Raw genomic sequence first — 26,728 nt, 5'->3', positions numbered from 1 at the left:
TATGTCTACTTAATGGAACACAAGTCTGAGACCTTTGAAAAGTTTAAGGAATTTCAGAGTGAGGTTGAGAATCAACATGACAGGAAAATCAAGTTCTTGCGATCAGATCATGGGGGAGAATACCTGAGTCATGAATTTGGCACACACTTAAGAAAATGTGGAATAGTTTCACAGCTCACGCCGCCTGGAACACCTCAGCGTAATGGTGTGTCCGAACGTCGTAATCGCACTCTATTAGATATGGTGCGATCTATGATGTCTCTTACCTATTTACTGCTGTCATTTTGGGGCTATGCTTTAGAGACTGCCGCATTCACTTTAAATAGGGCTCCGTCAAAATCCGTTGAGACGACACCGTATGAATTATGGTTTGAGAAGAAACCTAAGTTGTCGTTTCTAAAAGTTTGGGGACGCGATGCTTATGTCAAGAAACTTCAACCTGAAAAGCTCGAACCCAAGTCGGAAAAATGCGTCTTCATAGGATACCCTAAAGAAACTGTTGGGTATACCTTCTACCTCAGATCCGAAGGCAACATTTTTGTTGCCAAGAATGGGTCCTTTCTAGAGAAAGAGTTTCTCTCGAAAGAAATAAGTGGGAGAAAGGTAGAACTTGATGAAGTATTACCTCTTGAACCGGTAAGTGGCGCGGCTCAAGAAAATGTTCCTGAGGTGCCTGCACCGACTAGAGAGGAAGTTGATGATGATGATCATGAAACTTCAGATCAAGTTGCTACCGAACTTCGTAGGTCCACAAGGACACGTTCCGCACCAGAGTGGTACGGCAACCCTATCTTGGAAATCATGTTGTTAGACAATGGTGAACCTTCAAACTATGAAGAAGCGATGGCGGGCCCTGATTCCGATAAATGGCTGGAAGCCATGAAATCCGAGATAGGATCCATGTATGAAAACGAAGTATGGACTTTGACTGACTTGCCCGATGATCGGCGAGCCATAGAAAATAAATGGATATTTAAGAAGAAGACAAACGCGGATGGTAATGTGACCATCTATAAAGCTCGGCTTGTCGCTAAGGGTTATCGACAAGTTCAAGGGGTTGACTACGATGAGACTTTCTCACCCGTAGCGAAGCTGAAGTCCGTCTGAATCATAGTTAGCAATTGCCGCATTCTATGATTATGAGATATGGCAAATGGACGTCAAAACAGCATTCCTTAATGGTTTCCTTAAGGAAGAATTGTATATGATGCAGCCAGAAGGTTTTGTCAATCCTAAGAATGCTGACAAGGTGTGCAAGCTCCAACGCTCGATTTATGGGCTGGTGCAAACATCTCGGAGTTGGAACATTCGTTTTGATGAGATGATCAAAGCGTTTGGGTTTATGCAGACTTATGGAGAAGCCTGCATTTACAAGAAAGTGAGTGGGAGCTCTGTAGCATTTCTCATATTGTATGTGGATGACATACTGTTGATGGGAAATGATATAGAATTCTTGGAAAGCATAAAGGCCTACTTGAACAAGTGTTTTTCGATGAAGGACCTTGGAGAAGCTGCTTATATATTAGGCATCAAGATCTATAGAGATAGATCGAGACGCCTCATTGGTCTTTCACAGAGTACGTACCTTGACAAGATATTAAAGAAGTTCAAAATGGATCAGTCAAAGAAGGGGTTCTTGCCTGTATTGCAAGGTACGAGATTGAGCACGGCTCAATGCCCGACCACGGCAGAAGATAGAGAAAAGATGAGTGTCGTCCCCTATGCCTCGGCCATAGGGTCTTTCACAGAGTACGTACCTTGACAAGATATTGAAGAAGTTCAAAATGGATCAGTCAAAGAAGGGGTTCTTGCCTGTATTGCAAGGTACGAGATTGAGCACGGCTCAATGCCCGACCACGGCAGAAGATAGAGAAAAGATGAGTGTCGTCCCCTATGCCTCAGCCATAGGGTCTATCATGTATGCTATGCTGTGTACCAGACCTGATGTAAACCTTGCCGTAAGTTTGGTAGGAAGGTACCAAAGTAATCCCGGCATGGAACACTGGACAACGGTCAAGAATATCCTGAAGTACCTGAAAAGGACTAAGGAAATGTTTCTCGTTTATGGAGGTGACGAAGAGCTCGTCATAAAGGGTTACGTCAATGCTAGCTTCGACACAGATCTGGATGACTCTAAGTCATAAACCGGATATGTGTATATCTTGAATGGTGGGGCAGTAAGCTGGTGCAGTTGCAAGCAAAGCGTTGTGGCGGGATCTACATGTGAAGCGGAGTACATGGCAGCCTCGGAGGCAGCACAAGAAGCAGTCTGGGTGAAGGAGTTCATTACCGACCTAGGAGTCATACCCAATGCGTCGGGCCCGATGACTCTCTTCTGTGACAACACTGGAGCTATTGCCCTTGCCAAGGAGCCCAGGTTTCACAGGAAGACCAGGCATATCAAGCGTCGCTTCAACTCCATTCGTGAAAGTGTTCAAAATGGAGACATAGAAATTTGTAAAGTACATACGGACCTGAATGTAACAGATCCGTTGACTAAACCTCTCCCTAGAGCAAAACATGATCAACACCAGAACTGCATGGGTGTTCGATTCATCACAATGTAACTAGAATATTGACTCTAGTGCAAGTGGGAGACTATTGGAAATATGCCCTAGAGGCAATAATAAAATGGTTATTATTATATTTCTTTGTTGTCCATTCTTCATGCTATAATTGTGTTATCTGGAAATCATAATACATGTGTGAATACATAGACCACAACACGTCCCTAGTGAGCCTCTAGTTGACTAGCTCGTTGATCAAAAGATAGTCATGGTTTCCTGACTATGGACATTGGATGTCATTGATAATGGGATCACATCATTCGGAGAATGATGTGATGTACAAGACCCAATCCTAAGCATAGCTCAAAGATCGTGTAGTTCGTTTGCTATAGCTTTTCTGAATGTCAAGTATCATTTCCTTAGACCATGAGATTGTGCAACTCCCGGATGCCGTAGGAGTGCCTTGGGTGTGCCAAACGTCACAACGTAATTGGGTGACTATAAAGGTACATTACAGGTATCTCCGAAAGTGTGTGTTGGGTTGGCATGAATCGAGACTGGGATTTGTCACTCCGTATGACGGAGAGGTATCTCTCGGCCCACTCGGTAATGCATCATCATAATGAGCTCAATGTGATCAAGTGGTTGATCACAGGATCATGCATTACGGTACGAGTAAAGTGACTTGCCGGTAACGAGACTGAACAAGGTATTGGGATACCGACGATCGAGTCTCGGGCAAGTAACGTACCGATTGACAAAGGGAATTGTATACGGATTGATTGAATCCTCGACATCGTGGTTCATCCGATGAGATCATCATGGAGCATGTGGGAGCCAACATGGGTATCTAGATCCCGCTGTTGGTTATTGACCGAAGAGTCGTCTCGGTCATGTCTGCATGTCTCCCGAACCCGTAGGGTCTACACACTTAAGGTTCGGTGACGCTAGGGTTGTTAGGAAGACTTGTATGTGATTACCGAATGTTGTTCGGAGTCCCGGATGAGATCCCGGACGTCACGAGGAGTTCCGGAATGGTCCGGAGGTAAAGATTTATATATGGGAAGTTGTCATACGGTCGCCGGAAAGGTTCGGGGGCATATCGGTATTGTACCGGGGCCACCGGAGGGGTTCCGGGGGTCCACCGAGAGGGGCCACCTCTTCCGGAGGGCCTTATGGGCTGTACGGAGAAGGGAACCAGCCCAAGTGGGCTGGGGCGCCACACCCCCCTAGGGCCCATGCGCCTAGGGTTGGTGGGAAACCCTAAAGGGGGCGCCCCCTTGCTTGGGGGGCAAGTCCCCCTCCCCTTGGCCGCCGCCCCCCCTCTAGATCTCATCTAGAGGGGGCCGGCCCCCTTCCCCCTTCCCCTATAAATAGAGGGGTGAGGGGAGGGCTGCACACAACACCCAAGGCGCAGCCCCTCCCCTCCCCAACACCTCTCCTCCTCCATAAGAGCTTGGCGAAGCCCTGCCGGAGTACTGCAGCTTCACCACCACCACGCCGTCGTGCTGCTGTTGGAGCCCTCTTCCTCAACCTCTCCCTCCTCCTTGCTGGATCAAGGCGCGGGAGACGTCCTCGCTCCGTACGTGTGTTGAACGCGGAGGTGTCGTCCGTTCGGCGCTAGGATCTTTGGTGATTTGGATCACGACGAGTACGACTCCATCAACCCGTTCTCTTGAACGCTTCCGCTCGTGATATATAAGGGTATGTAGATGCACTCCTCTCTCCCTCGTTGCTAGATGACTCCATAGATTAATCTTGGTGATGCGTAGAAAATTTTAAAAATTTTGCTACGTTCCCCAACAGGGGCAGACAATGAATGTGGATGACTTATCTATCATGTTTAGCCAGCACGCGCGCGGGGGGGTGGGGGGTGGGGGGGATGCACTTGCAATAATTAGGTCTAAATGGGGAATCATGAAATGAGAAATATTTGGTGTTGCTTCTCTATGTGGGAAATTCCACGAGCTAGACTGTTGGTTGTTCGAAGGATCAGATTTAGGCTATAATTCATGGGTGTATAAGAAAACTTTTTCCAAAGCTGGTAAAGAAACCTGATTAAGGCATGTGCCAAGCTATACATGCTTCGATATCACAAAGGTCTTGTGTAAACAAATAGGGAGTGTGATTGATAGGTATTTTGGGGGCACATCAAGAGAGTTGGAATAAAGTCCACTGGTTGAGTTGGAGTAAATTAACACAAGGCGAAAAGGATAATGGGTTTGGATATAAGGATTTGTATGCCTTTAATATGGCCATGTTGGCAAAACAAGGTTGTCACTTACTTAGAAATCATCCCTTCCTCTGTGCGCAAGTTGTGAAAGCTAAGTATTATCTGGATAGAGGTGTTCTACAACCACAACCAAGGGAAGATATGTCCCACATTCGCCATATCATTTTGAAAGTGATTGATTTGTTCAGAGGGGGGGGGGGTAAATAAGCAAGTCCGAGATGGTGCAATGATAAAAAACGGGGATGAGCATTGGTTCTCCCGGTTATGGTTGTGCCAACCGATAACACCTTGTGTTGCAATTTGAGGTGGGACACACAACTCGTACAAGACATGTTATAGGGACATGAGAAAAGTTGATCCTAGCTATATATACCTCTCAAAGAATATATGGAGCATGAGTGGACAAAGCACTTTGAAATAAAGGGAAGGTTCATTGTCAAGTTGCCCTCCAGATTGTACCAAGAAAATAGTGCATGAGAAAGCAATGCGACATCATTAAGATTATCACTTTAGCTCGAGTGAGATTTGGAGTGCCCCCGTCTGATGAAAGTGTAGTCATATCTATGGCGCATTACTCTTCCTATTTGTTGGGGAATTTTACACCAAGATATAAAAACTAATCAAGTATGTGCAATATGTGGTCATTTTAACGAGGATGGAATCCACCATTTCCTTGGGTGCAAGGAACTAAAGAAGCTTTTAAACCACCATGAACCAAATGGCATATGAGAATCTCTCCCTCCTAACTCTGGATACAACAAAAAAGTTTATGAGCACATCATTGCTTTGTGGTTGGTGGTCATAAGGAACAAGGTAAACTCGTCCAAAAGATCCCCTGAAAATTAATGATGTGTTCTACATGATATGTCAATCATTTTTAACTTTTAGAAGGGATTTCTAGGTCCTAGCAGCTTAGAACTCATTACTTGTTTAGTCTTCAAACACACCCCTCTACATTTCTCGGTGGAAATAGCTTTCCTAGACCAACTTGGCGAGCTTTCTCTTCACAACCCTTAAAAAAAGAGAATCTACAATTGACTCACATAGAAAATAATACCATGATGAACACCCCTACCCCCCCCCCCCCCCAAAACACATGGTAGGATCACTAGAAGGCTATGGAAAAAATTCAGAAAGTATGTGTTCACAAGTAGGTTTACAATCCCATAAAATTTTGAATTTAAATTTGATCTACACATAGTAGAGAAACAAAAAGGGACAAACACCGACTATGAATAGGGTGTGAAAATTTGTCTTTTATCTGTTGTCTTTTTTGACACTATTCATACCGTATCCACTAGAACATTATCTTCTTCTGAAATCTTGTGGCAAGCATGACGAGCAATCTAAAAAAATACAAAATATCTCAAGGCCAAACATGGTTGTCGATGATGAGAATAATGAACTAGTGGCAAACCAAGTCGGTTGGTCCATCCTAACCTACCATGATCTTTGTCCAACCTAACGATGATTGAGCCATCACCGTTGAGAGTCTCCACTAGCCTTCCGTGTATCCTTGATTCCTATGCTTCTCCAAAATGAAAAATGAAGTGGATGTGGCGCGAAAGCAATATGGCATCGTTTTGCTAATCACCTTAGCTCGAGTGAGATTTGAATTGCCCCTGTCTCGTTCACAACATCCTTCCTATGTGTTGGAGAATTTTACATTGAGGTATGCAAATTAATCTGGTATGTCCAGTATGTGGTTTTTTCAACAAGGATGGAGTCCCCCTTTTCCTTAGGTGCAAGGAAGTAAACCTGTTAAGACACTAACCTTCCTAGATTTGGAGTCTCATAGTGCGTCAGGGGCTGTGAGGTTGCTGGGGGGGCCCGCTTGTAAGGGTGTGTGTTGTTGGTTGAGGTTTTTGTTTGTTTTTATTTTTTCCTTTTTATATTTTAAATTTAAATTTTTATATATTAAAATGTGATTTAAAAAATCCTCGAACACTTTAAAAATTCATGAACATTTTTTTAAGTTTGTGTTCTTTATTTCAAATTTGTGAATATATTTTTAAATCCATGAACATTTTTGAAATTCCAGAATTTTCTTAAACAAATCATAGTTTTTAAATTTTGTAACATTTTTAAAATCCATTAAAATATTTTGATTTAATGAACTTTAAAAAAGATAGCTGACATTTTATAAGATAGCAGCGGGGCGAGCGAGTGGGGGAGGAAGATGAGCTGAGCGGGTGGGAGCTTCGTGGGTTGGCCCATGTGAACATTATAGTAGCAGTTCCACGATTTTAGCGTGAATAGGAGCTCACACAGGGCTCACACAATGACTACTGCTAACCCCTGGCCGAAATGTGTAAGGACACCACAACCACGCACCGAACAACTCCACTCTCCTCTCAACACAAATATTGCATCTTAGCACAATATACGAACAAAAAAGGCACTAGAACATGATTAAAACCTAGATAAAACTAAACGAAACAACAATCACAATAATCTGCTAGAGAAAAAAGACAATCCCACAAGTGAAGAAGAGTGCGGCGAAGCACACATTAGTCTCTCGTAAGTTCTCCCGCTCCATTTGGTTGTTTTGGACTGCGGCGGTGCTGTCAGCAAGGCGTGCCCAAATCAAGGTGGTTGCCTAGTGGTTGTTCTAGGCATTGTGGCCGGTATTCTTCTTGCTCTCGAGTGAGCGTCTCTACATGTCGACGGTGCCACCCCTTTCGATCCAAAGCGAGGGGATAGGGCCCCCCTTCGGGGCTAGCAATGGAATTTGCTATGCTCACCTAGTCCCTGGTTGCATCTAGTTCTTGTGGCTCCTGTGAGGGTTTGTTGTGCCTTGGCTTGCTCCATCTGTTTACGATTTTTAGGTCCCATGTGTGGAATGCATTGCCAATCAAGTTGTGCCCTTAGTTGTGCTCTCCTCTTAGATGCTTGTTTTGGTTGTGTTGTGTTTGCTTTCCAGTATGCTCCTTGTATCAGTTTGGTAGTGTGTAGTGTTGGTGTTTTGGTGTGTTGTAATTCCTGACCGGTTGATGGCTTTGTTAATTCAAAAGCCAGGCTCATCTAGAGCCCTTGTTCTAAAAAAAACTTCTTTTCTCGAACCATAGAAATGCCTCCACAATTAACTCAATTTTACAGAGAAAGCACTCAAACCCCTCCACCAATGCATGTTCGCATCCCTAAAAGCTCTGAAAAATTTGAATTTTTTTTGTTCTGTCGACAAGTATGTTTACAATCCCATATAATTAAAAATCTAAATTTGGTCTACACACGACAGAACTAAAAAAAGACGTATCCAACTGTGAAAAAAATGTGCGGACATTTGTTTTTTATCTTCATTTTTGTGACACTATTCATATCATATCCACTATAGCTTCTTTTACTTCTTGAAATCTCCCGGTGTGCGGGCCAAGCAATCTCAAACTTTATAGAAAATACCCGCTCCGTTTTAAAATAGATGACTCAACTTTATACTAAATTTAGTAGGAAGTATCTTGGGACTAAACAAGATTGTCTATGATGAGGATAGTTGCCTAGGTCTTCTTTTTTCTTTTCTTTTTTTTTGCGGGGATTCTTTTTTTTTTGACGGGTGGATAGTGGCCTCGTGGCGATCCAAATCGGTTAGTCCATCCAAACCCACCATGATCGCAGCCCAGCCCAAATCAACGATGGTTGAGCCATCGCCATTGAGAGAGCCTGACCTTTCAGCCTGTCCTAGGTTCCTAGGCTTCTCCAAAATGGAATGAGGCGCGTCTGGCGATTTGCACCCAGCCGGCACTCACTGCTAACGAACGACACACGCTCCATCAGCGCCAGCGCCGCCGGTCGCTTACCCAGGGTGACGCCCCAGCTGCGCAGGCGCAGCCACTGTTTACGCGAGTGCTGCGCGCTCGACGACGAGGACGGCGCGGCGGATCCAAAGCGAGGCCGGTGACACGTCCGCGACGGCGACGGCGGACGGCGGGGAGCAAAGGCGAGACGCGCCATGCCTAATCATGACGGCGCTGAACCGGGGGACGGTCGCTAGCTAGCACGTCGCCGTCGGGCTCGGCGGTTTCAGATCCGACATCGCGAGGGGGCGGTGAGCGCGAAGGCACTCGCTGAGTGGGGAGCACGCTCGCGAGCGACGTCCACGAGTTGGCTTCCACTACCCAGCATGAAGCGGCTCGCGGCGCGAGATGGCGGATACCTGTTGTTCAACTAAGGAGCCACCCCGCCCATCCCTCTAAACCACGCACCAACAAAATTTCCCAACGAACCTACACCCCGAACTGTCAACCTTTGAAGTTGCCTTCGTTAGCTCCGCGGCGGCTATGACTCATTCCTGGCCGACGCCTTGCCAGCGTCCCCGAGCTTCCCCGTGCTTGCCCCGGCGTCGACGGCCTCGATGCTCCGCCTTGCCTCTTTCCTTACCAAACAAAGTCGACTGACCCAAATTAAAAAATCATGCAATTTACAGCGAGCTAAACTGTTAATTTTTAATAAAATCGTATCATACATAACGTGCTCGAGAAATTAACCACATATGCAAACAAGACATGCTATAAACTAATAGTTAAACATCTAACATCTTTACTTTTAGTGTACGAAGTGGTAATTATCGACGTCACGACAGAGAGAGCATACATATCGGTTGGGATGACCCCAACTTTCACGTTGTTCACAATCATGGAGATGAATGTGTTGCAGTTCAAGCAGCCGTCCTTTGTGTAATCGATCAGATGTGAACAGTTATGCGCTAGACGATCTATAAAGTACTAGCAAACATACCCGTGCGTTGCAACCGGAGAGTAAACATTTTTATCTGAGCCGCTATTTTTACTTCAATTCAATTTTGATTCTGACTTGTCATATTGATGGCGTGCACGTACGACCACACTCAGGCAGCATTTAGGTGGTAATTAAGTTCGACACTGGGGAGGCCGCGTCTATCACACGAATAGATTGGATATTTTCTAAATAAACCTTCATGTTCTTATGGTGTTCATGAATTTTATAAATGTATGTACAACCTATAAAAATTATTTGTGTATTCAATACAAAAAGTTTGTGTAGTCCGTTGGTAAGTACGCGCGTGGATTTTGTCAAGAAAATGTACGTATGTAGGGTCTTAGATCACAAAACATGTACAAAAAGAGAACCTGGTACAAGTACAACATGCCCAAGGATTATAATCTTTTCCTTCGCTCGCTCCTTACCAACCAGCACACAACAGTGTGTCGCATGTTCATTTGCAATACGGATCCGCACCAGTACGAAATAAAGACGGATCGTGTGCCATTAACATTGCACCCTAAATTGCATTTAAATATATATATATAACATGTAAAATAACATCATATTCAAAATCCACACATTTTTCTAATCAAATTCCATATATGACATGTTAAATTGAAGTTATGATTTAAAAGATATGGTTAGTTGAAAAAAAATATTATTAATATATTGTGGGTGATTAACACAGATATCAGGGGGTTTACACAATTTACATTTAGCTAAACTGTTAATTTTCAATAAAATCATATCATGCATAACGCGCTCGAGAAATCAACTACATATGCAAACGGGACATACTATAATTTAATAGTTAAACATCTAACATATTTACTTTTATTTGCGTATGAAGTGATAATTATCAACATCACGATGGAGAGAGCATACATGTCGGTTGGGATGACCCCAATTTTCACGTTGTCCACAATCATGGGGATGAACGTATTGCAGTTGAAGCAACCGTCCTTTGTGAAGTAGTAGATGGGATTGAACATTTACGCGTTAGATGCTCTATAAAGTATTCGAGAGGAGTTGAGGAGTATCTAGGAAAAAGAAGAGACTGCCATGTGGCAGAGATCTAGGGATAAAAAAAAATCTTTGAAGGAGATAAGAATACAACTTATTTTCATGCTATGGCTAATCAGAGAAGGAAAAATTATCTTGCCCTATTAATGGGGGAGGATGGTCCTGTGACAACTAACACTGGCATGTTACAAGTAGCTACCAATTTCTATAAAAAGTTGTTTAGTTTTGAACATAAACTTAATATACATTTGGGAGAGGCGTGTTGGTCACAGGAAGAAAAAAAAATGGCAAGGAATTGGAATATGTAGAGAAGCCTTTTACTGAAGAGGAAATTAAAAATGCTATTGTGGATCTTATGCAGGTGGGGTGCCAGGTCTCTTGGAGGCTTGAGTGTCCCAAATCAGAGGGAAGTTAACATTTCACTACTGGGCTCTTGGGCCAAGAGATATTTTGCTAGCACAAATAAGGACTGGGTGTCTCCAGTTGATTATGAATATCAGACCAATAGACCTAACTTGCTTTGGACTAGAGAAAAGTTTTTCTTGGGCCTTGGCTGGTGTTAGACCTTTCTAAAATAGGTGTTGGGTGATGGTAGTAAAATTTCATTCTGGCATGACGTTTGGGTGGGAGATATCTCCTTGAAAACACAATTTTGGAATGTTTTTTCATCGATGTCAACAACAAGACTGCAACTGTGCAGCAGGTGTGGGATGGTCATACTTTGAAATTGTCTGCCATGCGGCCATGCCGCTGCCGTTCTGGCAGTTTTCGGCTTGGCCCTAAGGTTGATTGGGTAACAACGATATGATCCAAGCGAAGATGAACGAACAGACAATGTTGACGGGACGGTACCATGCACGCGACGCGAGTGGATAAAGAAAGCGGAGGGTTTATTGATACCGACGCACGGGGACATGCAGTACTACGAGAACATCGATCCATCTTACAGGACAGGACAGGACACCGCAACTGTGGCTAGCTTTACACACGGGAATCAACATGTAATAAACAATAGACAAGATAGATAGATAGATATATTTAGGCAGCAGGCTATTCTTCGTCACTGGCGGGCGAACAGGCAGCTGATGAGGCACGGAAACATTGTCGGCCAACGTAGTACGTTGTGGTTGGATGCTTCTCTCCAGCAAAGGAATCCGGACCTCCGGGGCACTGTAGGGATCCAATGGAACGTAACATGATCCTGCAAAATAAAGGAGCAAATCTCAGTTGCTGTCTGCGCACAATCAAATCTGTACAGCCTCGGCTATCACCACACAGGGCGGCAGAGATGTTCGCGTATTGTATGGCGAGGAGGTCTGCTACGGTTGCATGCTCCGTATACATCGTAGCTTCAGCCCATAGCCCCCACTGTTTCAGTTGCCTGTCTGCTAGCGATTTTCAGCGCGTGCTCGTCGTCGCGTTGCAGGCCATGTGCTCAAGAAAGCTTGGCGGCATGGCCCGAAGGAGGGAATGCGTCTGTTACTATTAGTAGTTTAAGTACTATCCCATGCCTTGGTACTACTCCGGGAGTAGTCCCCAGGAGTATCGACTCGTGTCAGCTCTTCCTACCAGAGGATCTTCCATGATTGGGTTCAGAGATCACAGAATGATGGAAGTACTCTGTTCCTATAGGAGCAAGGGACATCATCTTCCTGACCAGTGGCATTTTAATGACACTCGAACTTACATCATTCTTTCTACTTAAAACTACCATCAGTTTCATCAAGGAATATTTTCGTCAATAATTTTGTTATAAACTTTTGGCTTCTCTTTCTCTCTATCGACAATGTGAACAAGTTGATACAGGAAATGCCTTTTATGTACTCCCCCACTAATTTTTCCATCACTTACTGAAGCTGCCAAAATTCACGTGTTCAGATGTTCTATTATCCCAATGTGTTGCCACAGGTAAGTCTGAACAACGCACAGTTTCTTTATTTCAAATGTGATTCGTTTGTCATGGCTAGTCGCGACCCATCAGCAAATCTACACTCGACCAAGTGGACCCATTCTACACTAAAATTGCCACAGAAAAAGCATAATTTTATTATAAATATTGGGCTCCAAGGAAGAAGTCTTAAGAAAGCCTGAAATGGAAATCAACCATCAACAATACACCATCCATGTCGATTTGATGACCGTTGAGAAGGGTACGACATTGCTATATAATTCCAAGATCATATGAAAATAAATTCCAGGTAGTAGATTACCAGATAGAGAAAACAAACTTGTCCGCGAGCCTAGGCACCAAGCAGCGGAGGTTCCTCTGCATTACTACGTCCATTGAGCTGCTCTGGGTGGATCTTCTTCCCCAGCATCTTCTTCACGACCTACTTATTCCCACAGATGACCAATACCATCAGATGATGACATGTTAGTGACTGTTTGTTATCAAGATAGGCTAAGCTGCATAAAGCTTACTTTCCGGTGAAAAAACATGAGCAATATATAAAACACTGTCGTGTCCATGGAGTAAAGTGGCGAATTTGAACCACTTCTAGGTAAGTAACAGGCAGTGTAACACGACAAGCTAACATGAATTTGCAGAAGAACCAATGGCAACGTTTTCATAAAATGAGCATAGTTGCAACACATAAAAGATAGGGACGAAGAAAGCCATACTCGACTTAATTTTCTCGTAGCCTTCAGAGGATCTGGCATTGGCTTTATTGGCTTCTTTTTATGTGTCTTTTCCATGCACAATGTAGGTTTTGAAGTGGATGCCCCAGCAATAATAACAGTCTTCTGGTGACTCTTCTCCCCTGTATCACTTGGTGAGAATGTTTCGGCTGCAAATAGATCAGCAAGTGTAGTTCTCACTTTCTCAACCTTCTCTGCCATCAGAAGTGGTTGTTCCTGGATTTTAGAGATATCCTCCACTTCAACTTCACACATCAGGATTTCTTCCTTTACAGAACACGTGAAGTTGTATTCTTTCATCGACGATGAATGCATCCTGGCAGGTTCAATAGCAGGTTCTGGTGCACTTGGTGCTGTAGCGAATGCCTCTTCTTTGTCCTCACACTTTTCCTCTTCGTACTTCTCTTGGTCCACCTTTTCTTCATCCATGACGATGAACTCATCTTGTTCATGGCGGGCCTCAGGGGAGTTCATGTTGTGGCCAAGCGTGCCAATCGCAAGTATGCCATTAAGAAGCACATCACGGAGCAGCAGGGCTTCAGTGTCTTGCTCAGCCACACTCGCGCGCGCGCGCACAGAGTCTTCCTTCTCCATGGCTGATCCATTAAAAAATGTTGACGACATAAATAAGAACAAAGAAATGCGTGATGGCATAAAAGGAAGGTATCCAGAGTCCTGAGATGCTTACCCTTATTATCATCAATGGTGCAGTACTCCGCATTGGAATGCATCTTCCGATTCAGCCAACTGAACACCTGGTGATGCCATAAGAACACGTAGCTCATTAGCAGCATCACTAAATACAAGACCAGGGAATTGAATCTTACACACAGTTTAAGAGAAGCAGAAACTGCAAAGACATGTACTTTGCAGCATACACTATACACCGACAAATGGTGTATCAGGACAAGTTAACTGTATACCTTGAGGGCCATTCTCTATAGCCAATCTTTAGTCAGAGGTGAAAGCCAGACAGTAGCTGAGATCCTCAAATGCAAGGCCTGGTTTTATATAAGCATACTAGTCTCATAATTGAATGGTCCAGGAGACAAAAGAATGGACTTTTGGCTGCAACTGGCTTGGCCTGACTCAAGATAAGTAAATACTTTCACCGAGGTAGATATGGACACCTGTGGCACACTCATGGTAAGCAAAGGTCAGTCTCACTAATCAGAACAGGTAGCGGATGATTCAGAGATAATCCAACCGCCAAACTGTGGCACAATGCATGTGCATCCTGGGCCCTATTGACAGAATCGATCAGACCTAATTGGTTCCTGGTATCATACAAACTTCTAAGGGCTCATTTGGTTTGGAGGAAATTAAAACGTAGGAATTAGGAGTGGTATAGGAATTTGATAGGATGGCACTTGCCATCCTAAGGAATTGACTTGCCTCGTTCCTACGCGCAAAATGAGTTTTGAGTGGATGTGTAGTTTCCTCCAAAAACACAGGAAATGAGTAGTATTCTTACGAAATTCCTGTACGCATTTCCTACAAACCGAATGCATATATAGGAAATTTTCCTCCGGAATCCTTGTTCCTATGTTTTTCCTACGAAAATCCTCCAAACCGAATGAGGCCTAACAAAGTAGTCACCTCAGGTCATAGCATGGACTGGGTAGGTGAGCTTCACAGACAGGACTAAACCAGTATAGTCTTTATTCTTTAACACCTGATGAAGTCAAAATTAAGCACGTCACAAGAGTACGGATTAAATTGAAATTCATCAGTTAGGCATCTGTGCAATTCATCATCTTCTAAAAGAGAAGTAATTTCCATCTTGATGCACTTTGTTCATATTCTCAAGATTCTTGCAAAGTGACAAAGCCAAGTCTGTTATTTAATAGTAAGACGCAGATGCTTTCACTTGGGTTTTGATGTATGGTGTGTTTATGAATTGTTACACTAATTGTTCATAGAGCAGCAGCCACACAATGGCTGTTATCGCCCAACCAATTATGGCGTTCGAGTGCATACAAGGTTGCCAGAATCATGATTCTGTTGTACGACTCTACGACTTTACAATCCAAACTAACCACTCTGATTCTACAATTTTGGTTAGTCGATTCTACGTTTTAACGTTTCTGGTAGTTAAGATTCTACAATTTGCAATCCTACCATCAGAGCTCCTATCCGATTTAGAATCATGATCTATGTGTCATATCAAGCAAGTGTTGTCGTATGAACAGAGATATTCTCTTACGTTCTTATTGAAATAAGCAAATGAAGAAAAATGTTTGCAAAAGATTGGGAAATTTTTCTGCTGAAACAGGTTAGGAAATTTCAGGGACCAGGTTTGGAACAAAAATCATCTCATATACAAAAAGAAGTCGAGAAGAAAGTATATATGTGGTTTTTATTGTATCATCTCTAATTAGCTTCCCACATACAATGTACCGAAAGATGTTCTCATGACAGACCACGTGCAGCTGTTTGCTCCAAAGCTGGTCAACATTAAATAACCATGCGTGCAAGATAATACCACACTGATCAGGTAATCATCAAAATAATAATACAGGAGAATGTGTAAAGATAACCTTGTCCGTCTGACGGTTCATGAGGCGCTTTCCCTGCACAATCCCCCACCACCAGGACCATTCAGCATGGAATTGAGACCTACATATCTTTTTCGCAATGCCAGCAAGTTCCAACTTTCAGGCTGCGTCCACAATCCTTGATGGATGAAGAGAGCCCCAGGTACATACCGCCGAATCTCACAAGAGCAGAAATGCCTGTTCTACATCCATCTGTCTACAGTGACAACTTCCCGCGGACCCATATTTGTAATGCAGTAACATGTCCCCCAGTTCCATCTGGCTTGGCGCTTTATGAAATACCAGAATATTACTGTATCAAATTTTAGCACAGTTCAGCAGCTAGTTGCTCAACAGCAATCAAGAAATGGATGGAAGAACAGTAGTAGACAAGTACTGTACAGAGAGCATTAATAAGAAAGATATCACACAATGTTGCTTCTTCATCAGAATTTTAAAACATTGGACGATCATGAGTAGGGAATTCCCACTGCGAGGATGAAGATTGATACATGGACATGCCAGTTTTTCTTTTTCTTTTTTGAACTGAGAAATGGAATACCAGGTTGTGCAACATTTCACAAAAGGATGCTGTGAAACACTTGAAACAGATATTGGAAGCATTTAATTCAAGAGAAAATCAAATATTCCACGGGGGGTGAAGATCAATGATATGGAAGGAACAGAAACAAATAATTGCATTCTGGGCAAGCCAATGATACAGGACAAACACACAAAGGAAGCAAAATTCAAGTACACAACGGAGCTGAATTATCTATTTCATATACGATTTGAGGAAACAAGACAAGATCCACCTAATAAAAAGAAAACATTATTTGATAAACTTGAGGAAACGGGGGTTGCACAGGGAAAAATATTTACCATTATGAATCTAAGAAATCAGCAATATTACATATGATCAACGTAGTAACCAATATATGTGTTGTATTCCAGATTAGTTACAGAATCTATTGTTTCCTTGCAGGGAATGGACTCAAAAATCTCATCTTAAAACAATAGTCCAGTGCAATAGCAGAAGACAGAAATATAAAAATGCTCCCAACCACACTAACTGCACCATCAAGAGCAAGTGACATTAAGGCATCAGTGCTCAGCTCGAAAGTCGTCCCAGATTCGAGCAAAGCAAGACCTGCAAGCAATTCAGTTTCAGTGAAGAAAATAACCATGCAAAGGAATATTTGCTGAGAAGTTTTTAGCAATGGCATCATCTAGTTTTACCTCTAACAACAGCGAATGCGGCAGCAGCTCCGGTTTTAAGCTGGATATTATCCAGATCTCTTCTAACGGCATACCGGAATGTGACTCCAAACAATGCACAACTTATAAGAACGACCGATGATCGAAAAAACAGTTGGGGCAAACTGTGGACTTCATAGGAAGATATGGGCAAACTAGCCAGAACACCGATTATAGAGGAAATTGCTGCAGCTTTTACAGATTCAAGTCTCTCACTATCTTTATCGACATCTTCTCCACCTGAAGTATTCCAAAAGCTTCGATCCTCAAGGCTAGAAGTCAAGGTACGCTGTGCTTCATCAATCATTTCTCTTGCCTGTAGCAATTCCCGCTGTGACTCTGCAATCTTATTTAAGTAATGCAGCATTATAAACATATATATTATGAAGAAATGCATCAAGCTAGAAAAAACTGATGTCTTCTTATGACTATTGAAGGAAAGGTATTTTGATGATTACAGAACTGTACGATCATATAAAGTTGATATCACAACCAATAAATCATTCTGCTTCATCATCACGGGACCACATGATCATGGCACATGCCACTAGTACTTTATGTTTGCAGAAGAAACGGAAGCATCTCATTATCTCAGTTTACCAAACAAACAACAGGGCGTCCTGAAGCCTTGAACCAAAAAGGGTGGAAAAGTCTACTGATAGAAGCCAATATGGCACCCATCAGGCTTCTTAAAACTATCTAGACTCAACAAGTTCTTCTCTCGTCTGTGAGCAAATAAAACTCAAGTAAATTTCACACTCCCTGCATCTAGTCTGTCTATCGCAGTCCCACCGCTCTGCACGGCACACATTGCCTTGATGAACCACATGCGCCTACTGCGAGCTTCTATTGTTTGGCTAATTAAAGAGCATCATTCATCATTCCACAAGTTCGTCGGCGCCGCATTAGCTCAAACACAAGAGCGGCGGTCACCGAACATCGTAGGGACACGGTAGACAGCAGTACCACCATATGTCCATATCCACAGTAGCGTAGAATCGTGCCAGAAATAAGCAGCGGCGCACTGAGGGTGACGGTGGCGGTCCGTGCTACGTACTGCCCACTGGCCGCTCACGAACGGTCGCCCTCCTACGAATGACCCACGCAACGCCAGAGCACCGCTGGTCGAGCCGAGCAGGCAAAGCACCGAACAGGTTACGTGCAGCCGCGGCGTATGATGTCGCGTACCTCGTCCCGGCGCCTCTCGAGGCGGCGGACCTCCTCGGTGGCGAGGCGGGCGGCGGCCTCCTGGCGCTCGATGTCCGCGAGCTTGGCACGGGCGAGCTCCACGCGGCGCTCGGCGGCCTCGACCCCGTCCAGCAGCGCCCGGTTCTCCTCGCGCCGCAGCAGCTCGTCCACCTTCTCCCCGACCGCCGAGCTCAGCCACTCCGCGCCGGGGGCGCCCTCGCCCGCGCCCTCGCCGGGGGCGCACCTCCCGCGGACGCCGCGAAGGTGGCGGCATCGCGCGGCGAGCGGCCTCGCGGGGACGAGAGGGGGCGGGATGAGCGGGCGGAGGAGCGGCGCGTGTGGCATCGTCGTTTCTCGGCTACTGCGTGCCCAGCTCTGCCGCGGTTTGGATTGGACGAGGGCGGCGAGGAGTTCCACTCACCGTCTGCCGCTCACTGCACGTGGGACCCACACAAAAAACAGACAGAGTGCCCCTAGGCAACGGCCTCTGGAAGAACGTTTTATTTCAAAAACAAATAAAACATGGAAGAATGTTTTATTTCAAAAAAACAAAAAAAGACATGAAAATACAGCAATATAAGTAGTGTAGATACTGCATTTGCATTATGCAGCCCTGTTTGGACAGTTGAAATTTCGACAGAAACGGCTCGAAATTCCCACAAGAATGAGAAAAACATACATGTCCTCGTAGCATAAGAAACTTTGACAGGAGACATACAACATGAACATATATGAATTGTCACAAGAATTTGCAGGGGAGGTCCAGCTGTGTTACCATGCTTCTCTTTGATACTCTGCTGTTTGTTGCTCTATAGCACCAGATGTCAACAGCAAGGTAAAACAAGGAAACACAAAGGAAAGACCAATAACTGAGAAGATGGCCAAGGTTTATCAGCATCCGGGAAGACCTTCAGTAGCCCCACACATGGTTCACATTCAGCAGCAATCAATCCATTTGCACGCAGCTGGTTAGGATCAACGGCCTGTAAATCAAACGATGCAGAGAGGTTTAGCTTACAGAATTTACGATGCAGAACAAGTTTCAGTCTATTTGCACCCCACCCAGCGTGCTACTTGGTAGGAGTATAATTGTTCTGCGGGCATTTTTCCGACTAAGCAGACATAACATATGTTGTTGCAAATACAAATAACCCATCTCAGTCAAAGTAGCTCGAATAAGTATATGAACATTCTCGGACCTAAATGTTATGATTAGGGAGCATAGTTGAAGCGTACTGGATTCTGATTTCTGACTAACCTAAGTCAAAGGTCTGCTTCTATTTCACATTATGAACATGTATCCAGACCTCAACAAGTGATTGTCTGAAATGTCACACAAGTTTGCACAAGCATAAGCTTCTGGTACATGTCTGTAGGAACCATGTAAACAAATTAGGAATTGTTTGGATTCCTCTTATCTCACCAACGTGACTTTGAGGGCAGGTAATCATGTAACCAAATTTGAACCTGTTCGAATGTGACTTCTCTACGATAGTTTTACTCTTAAATGGGTTTAAAAGTTGAGTGTAGTCTAAGTCTAATTGTTTCTAGCAGGAATACAACTCCTAGTATTAAGAATACAGCTCATATAAAGAATAGTACACTCTTATGTTTCGACGTTGATTATTATTATTATTGGTCTTCTTGCTACCATAGAACTAACTGTAATAATTCTACAGGATTTGCAGCATTACACGCATTATTACATTCAGAAACAAACAAGTTAAGAGCCACTGGTTTAATCTGAAAACAGAAGCCGGCCAACATCCATGACTAAACTCCTCTAAGATAATACAAATTTATCTCAATATTGCCTCCAACTCTGAAATATTCCCCATTGTACATATGTCTACACAGGTGATACATTCATATGTTATAAAGAATCTAACCATACACTACTAGGAAACGTATAACTAATCTGATCTGAATTCATGGGATATTTGGAAATTTGACAAAATGTGCTGGCACAGTTCTTCCATATGATACCTGACCTTACTCACTATTGCAGCAATCTCAAATCAGTACGGCAAGAAAGAGGCTAATTAAGCTTCAGAGTTCAGAGAGATTGCGACGAATTGCATATAATACCTAAATAAATATTGTCTGCATTCACCAAAGTATTATTAGTTCCTATGATCAAGTTCAACAAGTGTGTTCTGTTAGTGTTCACAACCGCAACCAAAGATAACAGTTAACTGGCACACAAAAGATCTTCATGAAGTGTCTATTATACAGAATTGACATGGTAAATTTTAGCAACAGCAAGCCCAGGGATCAAATTTACCTTTTCTTACTTCATGTCAGCATCACTGTTCTTCAATGATCTGGGTAACCTTTCTCAGGCTGGCACCAAGCTGGGGAAGACCCAAACCGGAGGTCTGAGAGGTGAATCGCTGTTCAGGGGTGGTGCGCCCACATATTCAGCATAGCAGACATCACAAGTTCCATTAACCAAGGAATACTCGAACCATTCACCCAAGCGTCGCCCAGCTGCATATATGCAATCACCTCGAATCTCAGGGAAACCTGGGCCGATGCAAGCCGCGAATCCATGGAACCCAAGAAACAATGTTCGCCCACCCAAGCTTGTTATCATCACCCACTTTCCCTCCCCGGGCACCCACCGGAAAACACGGTACACAACCGTCTCTGCCTGCTCCTCGCTGATGAGCAACACCTCGCCGTCGCACTCCCCAAGCATGAACCGCTCCCCCACCGGCCTGTTCTCCTCATCATACTCTCCTCCAAGGAATGACAGCTCCAGCGAACTTTCGGACAGCTCCAGCGTGGCGAGACGGAGGCCAACCAGGGCGTAGAGGGTGGCGTCAACGAAGATCAAATCGTCGAACACGTGGGGCGCATCGGCGGTGGCCACACGCCAGAGCGCATCCCCGGGGCGGCAGTGCTGGACGGTGGACCTGCCGGGCAGGAAGAGCACGACGAGGAGGTCGGCAGAGAGGATGGCCCGGGAGAAGGGGGTGGGGACCCTGGGGAGGCGCTGCTGGTCGCCGGTGAAGAGGTGGAGGAGGAGGAGCCTGGGGGGGTACTGGGCGGCCGCGGTGGTGGCGGTGACGAGGAAGCCGTGGGCGTAGAGGAGGGTGAAGCGGGAGGGGGGCAGGTGGTGGCCCCAGGGGAGGCGGAAGCGGTGGAGGCGGCGGAGGCGGGGGTGGAAGAGCGCCTCGGCGAAGGAGGGGTAGAGGGAGACGAGGAGGAGCGGGGCCTGGGAGGCGAGGTGGGGGCGGGACGCCGGGAGGAGGGCGCGGTAGTCACGGCAGGAGGCGCGGAGGGAGAAGAAGTCCTCCAGGGAGGTCAGGCGACGGGCGATGTCTGGGAGGAGGTCTGCCGGAGGGGACGGCGTGTGGCCGGAGGCCTCGGCGGTCGACGAAGAGGAGGAGGCGACCGCCGGTGGTGCGTGCCGACGCCGACGCTTCTCCATCGCCATTTCTCCCGTCATTTTTCAGCTCTTTTTCCCCTTCTTTTTCCCTGTCACCCAAAGGAGACCGATAGAAACGGGGAAGACTCTCCCGCACCGTCATTGGCTGTGGGCACCGCCAGTGTTTTTTTTAACACAAGTACAAACAAAATCGCTCATCATATGGCATACACTTACCCTATGTACATATATACGCACATCCTATCCCTATGAACACCTTTGAGAAACTGAGCCGTTATATTATTTTAAGATTTATGAAGTCATCATAGACGTCTCGTAGTCGTCGTCGACGAAAACGTCTCATCCCATTGAAAACGCATCGTTGAAAATTCTGAAATAAATCCAGAAATAATGCGAGCACCAGAACTTGAACCCTGAAAACTAGCAATTTTGTGCCTGCCCAGATATGGAGTGTTCGGTTGCATATTGTGACAGTCTGGCTTATTAGAGATGATAGACTATTCATATCAATAAGGAATTTCTTTTTTTTCGGAGTCCATTCGGATAGAACTCCTAAGTTAAGCGTGCTCAGTTTGAAGTAGTTTTAGGATAGGTGACCGACCGAAAAGTTGCTCAAGAGAATCCAGCTAATTAAAGTAAGAATTGTTGCCATGCAGTACCCAGATGACCCATTCCTAGCGCTTGGGCCAGGCTAATCAAGGTGCCTGGGTCAACAGCCAGTCTAAGCAAAGCTTTCAGGTTGCCAGGCCAGGCGAGCGACTAGCGGCGCTAAGGATGGGATCCGACGGGAAAAGGGCTGGGATGGCCGGATCTGTAGGCGAAGGAAAGACCCAGCCGGTGGCGAGAAAGCAGCCCTGGCGGCGGTGGTAGGGTTTGACAGAGAGAACGAGGAGAGGGTTAGCAAACGAGGGAGAGGTGAGAGGGAAAACGATTCGGTCAAAGCCCCGAGGGGTTCGTGCGCCTATACGTGGAGGTCGAATCGTTTTCCTAGGTAGTGACATATTGATTGTAAATAGGTGAAACTCCAGATTCTTCTAAACGTGGAGCTCGGCTTTCCTGGCTTTGCCAAATTGCACTACAACCCGAGTTAGCTTCCGAGAATTTTAGCTTCTTAGAGCTAATGCATTCGGCCCGATTTTCAGTTCGGAGTTTGTGAAGCTGAGAATTGAAGAGGTTAAGAACAGGTCTTAACTTTGTACTACACCAGTGTCAAGTGTTTTCGAGGCGTACCAGCGGATCAGAGAGAGTACTAAAGTCCACACACTTAAAAACTCATATAAACTCCATATCTTCACGCTTAAAATTCGGAATTACTGTGCACACAATACTCCAATCGATGGCTGCAGCCTGTAGAACAGATGTGATGGATAGATGTAAATTTTGTGTCGGACGAGAATCGTACTGAAATGATCGTGTGTGTATAGTGGCACTGCTTAAAATTGAAGAGAATGGATTTCTACAAAAGGAGTAAAATTCAACCAGCGCCAATATTTTTTTACTGAAGAAACAACAGAGTTCTGAAGTAATAATCGCACACGATTTACTTTTTCAGGTACTACCGTAATGCTTTTCATTCTTACACAGGACGTACTAGTGAGCCAAAAAATGTAACTGCTCCAGTAGTATACAGGTGGTTCCAGCTATCATGAACACAAGGGTAAAAATACAACAGCACAGGTACATTATGACTTTGCTTCGGAACCGGAGGCATCGGAGCTGAGGGTGACGCACGGGAACCAGTATCTACGCTTGCCATCCCTGTGCCCGTCATCGATCATAGCAAGTCCCTCCTGATCACACAACAGAGCTTCATGGGTTAGAAATCGCCGATTTTGGCACAGTGTAGGTCCCGGTCGAGAGTGAATATATCAGAGTTCCAACATAACTTTCATTCTAAAAAAACAGAGCTTCTTTTCTTTCCTTTTGGCGAGGGAATGAACCATGTAGATTGCTATCGTAAAGAGAAAATCCAGAGGCGGTGTTTACCTTTAGCAAAGTTTCAAGGGCATCGATTGCACGGCCAGTTGACCATGAGAAGTCCTTCTCAACTTGTTCTACAGTGACATAGCCTTTAGCCTGCATGTGAATGATGTTACAACTAGAGTAATGTGGTATTATGGTATAGGTCACACCAGTTTATGCATGTTCTCAGTTTGATAGGTTCTATCAACCTATGTCTTGCTTGTCTAGTACCTAACCGGCAAAAGAGCTATAAAATGTACTGTATGGGGATTTTGTCTTTCAACATATGCCAATTGATATGCTTGTATTGTAACATTGTGTCAGAAAACACAAACCTGAGCTAGTTCAAGTATTCCATTATGATCTTTATTTAACTCAGTAGGAACCGATCGCACAAGCTTTTTCTTCCCAACAGAAATTACTTCAAAACCACTACCAAGGACCTGCAAGTTCACATATGAAGCATTACAAGAGCCAGAAAGCTATAAAAGTATATCAAATAACACTGTGCCAAAAAAAACTGTACTGGGCAAGGATTATCCATTAATTACAATGCAAACTCTAAAATGATGTGAAGCATCAATTTCTCAAACATATTATTCGACAATATAAGCTTATAAGACTGACCTTCAGCTTACTTATAGCACGTAAACAGTCATCTGACGACAATGAACCAAGATCAGTTTTTCTTTTCTGGCAGAGAAGTTTGCGGAGTTCTAGCAAGTCAATAAGGCCACCATTATGCGATCTTGTTGCTATGCATATGTCAACGATCTGAACACCTGCCATGATAGAGATGGATGTTAAGCTGAGCATAAAAAGGTATAAGAGAAACTTACAAGATCCAAAGAATATCAAAGGAAGCTTAAGTATACTAACCCAATTCATAGTAGAAGTCACCGATTCCTAGGAGCTCTGCCCAAACTCCTTTATTGGATGCCAATGGATCTACTCCAACTTTTGCACACATTTCATGAAACTGCTGTCTAAATACTGAATTTTTACGGATGTCACTCTGCACTAGCACAATTGTGTACATAGCATTAGCAGAGGTAATTGAAATATGCTTTGCCATTAGAAATTTATTCTCATCTCTTGTAGCACATGCAGATAAAAATGTAATACCACCACACTGGAATTATGCCATGAGAAGAATGAAATCTAGAACTATCAGCTATCACAAAAAATAGCAATTAATTACACCTAAATGATATTAGATGGTACGAAATAAAGTTCTACTTGGTGTTCTCTGGATCCAGACAGGCGTTTTTATACTAAGCTTGAGACACTTATTTTGGGACGGAGGGAGTATTAGGTTTCACTTGGTTTGATAAGGAGGTGATTAACTGATCAATTGACCAAACCCCGGGGTAATACTTGTCACTAAAATAGTACTCCCTCCGTCCCATAATGTAAGACGTTTTCCGACACTAGTGTAGTGTCAAAAAACGTCCTACATTATGGGACAAAGGGAGTAGAAATCAACAAATGAAGTTGCTGACATTGTTTTTTTTTCTCCATAAACCATAAATGTAACATATAGCCTTCTAAATGTACAGTACAATCTGCTGGATGCAAATTTGATAAGGTGTGCCATGATGGAAATTATCAAAATGGCTGATTTTCCCCCCTCTTGACATCTTTCCCAATAGCATAGCAATATTAGTCAGATCGGAGTATACACGAGCAATTCCGCACACCACACAAAAAATGGCAACAGCACATTATGTTTGCTCCCCTTTCGAAGTTTGATTGACAACTTTAATTCATATAGAAGCAGTAAGTAGACTGTTTTCAGTTTTGCCAAAAATAGTCATTCCGTTTGTGATTGTTAGAATCCAGCAGATTGCAGATACAAACAGGTACGGAAGATAGCGAGATCGATAGGTAGATCAGAAAAATAGTTAGTATCATCATGTCAATTCAGTGGAACTACCGTAAGCAATTTGTCCCCTCCACTTCAATTCCCCTCAACTACCGCGAGCAACGAATTACCTTATGCTTCCGAGCGAATTCTTCGAGCTGCGACCTGAAGGTCGCGAGCTGCTCCTGCATGACATCCGTCCTGACCTTGGCCACATTCTCCCCGACCAGACGGAATTTGTCCTGGAAGTTCCCAAGCACAGTCGCATCTCAGGATCCAAAAGGATGAAAACCCACGCGCCATAAAGGCTAACCAGTAGAAGAATTTGCACGTACGCGAGTCGCCGCCGCGTTCTGCAAGCCGGCGATCCCCGGCCGCCTCCTCATGCTCCTCCTCCTGCCGCACCCCTTCCGCCCGGTGTCCCGGAGGCGGCGCGCCTACGGGAGGTGGGAGATCGGATGGTGCTAGGTCCTGAGCGCGGGGTGGGGTGGGAGGGGCAGCCGGGCAGGGGCGTGCAGTGAAGCCTACGAGGGCGACGGAAGGGTAGGTGGCGTGGCGGTGGAGGGGCGAGCTGCGATGAGCGGTGGCGGAGACTGGAAGCCTGCCGACGGCGAGGGGTCAACGAAGGATGGGCTGGGTTGAGTTTTTTTTTTTAGAACAAATATGGGCTAAGTGTGGCTCGGCCTTCGGCGATGGTCTCCGCGCACCACGAACGTCATGAGCCCAGCCCAACTGACTGGAGGCTTTCTGTTTTTTTTTCCTATTTGTCTTTTCACACTTACATATTTTTGCTGCTTCTTTATTTTTTTCTGTTCTTTCTATTTATTTTGTCTCTTTTAAGGCCAAAAAGGGAAGCAAATTTTAAAAAAGGACCAAATAAGGAATTTTCTCAAAGAAGAACCATCTATATGTTGTAGCTTGACTGCGCTGAAGCTGTGCATAACGTGCACGGACATGTACATGTGCTGAACTAGTGAATTAGATGAGGCAGACGAGCATACACGTTCCATGCCTTGATTGCTCCTTTTCCTTGCCAGTACTAGTGAATTAGACGAGCCTTTGGTTTGCATGATCTTGTGAGAAGAATGTGAAATCGGCTAATTTGCACTTAGTACATGTACATGTCATTTCAATCTAAACTCAAAATACCCAACATTCAGGGACATTAATGACAATTTCATAGCCCCTGCAGTTTCAATAGAAGGGTAAACAAACAACTAGCTTGTGATTCCCAGGAATCCACAGCTACAACTGATTTTCAGGAATCCACAACCATAGCGATAATCATAATCTGTAGCCCAAACAAAGGGGACCTAATTGGGCCAGGATTAGCGACTAGGGCCCACAAGAGGATTTTTTTGGAAGGTTACGTAGGCCTTCGTACTA

The 26,728-nt window shown here is 44.5% G+C and overlaps 4 protein-coding genes across 6 annotated transcripts; all 4 read right to left on the bottom strand.

Annotated features, from left to right (window-relative positions):
* Positions 1-11,373: 11,373 nt before the first annotated feature.
* On the bottom strand, positions 11,374-15,990 carry LOC125510235 (NAD-dependent protein deacetylase HST1-like protein). Of its 3 annotated transcripts, XM_087521416.1 has the most exons (7): positions 15,849-15,990; positions 15,681-15,767; positions 14,064-14,270; positions 13,829-13,895; positions 13,123-13,736; positions 12,711-12,830; positions 11,374-11,701 (listed from the first exon to the last, which is right to left on the bottom strand). In XM_087521416.1, exons 3-6 carry the CDS (start codon positions 14,073-14,075, stop codon positions 12,741-12,743), a joined length of 783 nt encoding a protein of 260 aa, XP_087377542.1. In that variant the 5' UTR covers positions 14,076-14,270; positions 15,681-15,767; positions 15,849-15,990; the 3' UTR covers positions 11,374-11,701; positions 12,711-12,740. The 3 variants fall into 3 exon arrangements, with proteins under 3 accessions (XP_087377542.1, XP_048531314.1, XP_048531313.1); XM_048675357.1 differs by lacking the exon at positions 14,064-14,270; XM_048675356.1 differs by lacking the exon at positions 14,064-14,270 and having other exon boundaries at positions 15,681-15,990.
* Positions 15,991-16,493: 503 nt separating this feature from the next.
* Positions 16,494-18,598, bottom strand: LOC125510234 (homer protein). Its single transcript, XM_048675355.2, has 3 exons — positions 18,123-18,598; positions 16,917-17,280; positions 16,494-16,827 (listed from the first exon to the last, which is right to left on the bottom strand). Exons 1-3 carry the CDS (start codon positions 18,465-18,467, stop codon positions 16,646-16,648), a joined length of 891 nt encoding a protein of 296 aa, XP_048531312.1. The 5' UTR covers positions 18,468-18,598; the 3' UTR covers positions 16,494-16,645.
* An 85-nt stretch (positions 18,599-18,683) lies between these two features.
* On the bottom strand, positions 18,684-21,660 carry LOC125510233 (uncharacterized). Its single transcript, XM_048675354.2, has 2 exons — positions 20,407-21,660; positions 18,684-19,105 (listed from the first exon to the last, which is right to left on the bottom strand). Exon 1 carries the CDS (start codon positions 21,574-21,576, stop codon positions 20,461-20,463), a length of 1,116 nt encoding a protein of 371 aa, XP_048531311.1. The 5' UTR covers positions 21,577-21,660; the 3' UTR covers positions 18,684-19,105; positions 20,407-20,460.
* A 1,324-nt stretch (positions 21,661-22,984) lies between these two features.
* VPS22 (EAP30/Vps36 family protein) lies at positions 22,985-25,984 on the bottom strand. Its single transcript, XM_048675353.2, has 7 exons — positions 25,678-25,984; positions 25,474-25,584; positions 24,358-24,493; positions 24,106-24,260; positions 23,814-23,921; positions 23,503-23,592; positions 22,985-23,306 (listed from the first exon to the last, which is right to left on the bottom strand). Exons 1-7 carry the CDS (start codon positions 25,726-25,728, stop codon positions 23,199-23,201), a joined length of 759 nt encoding a protein of 252 aa, XP_048531310.1. The 5' UTR covers positions 25,729-25,984; the 3' UTR covers positions 22,985-23,198.
* Between the last annotated feature and the right edge of the window lie 744 nt (positions 25,985-26,728).

This window comes from Triticum urartu, chromosome 5A (genome assembly GCF_056163025.1).
Source record: "Triticum urartu cultivar PI428250 chromosome 5A, HENAU_Tu73, whole genome shotgun sequence".
NCBI classification, from domain to species: domain Eukaryota; kingdom Viridiplantae; phylum Streptophyta; class Magnoliopsida; order Poales; family Poaceae; genus Triticum; species Triticum urartu.
The sequence above is the reverse complement of the archived record's forward strand: the minus strand, read 5'-3'. Positions and strand labels throughout refer to the sequence as shown.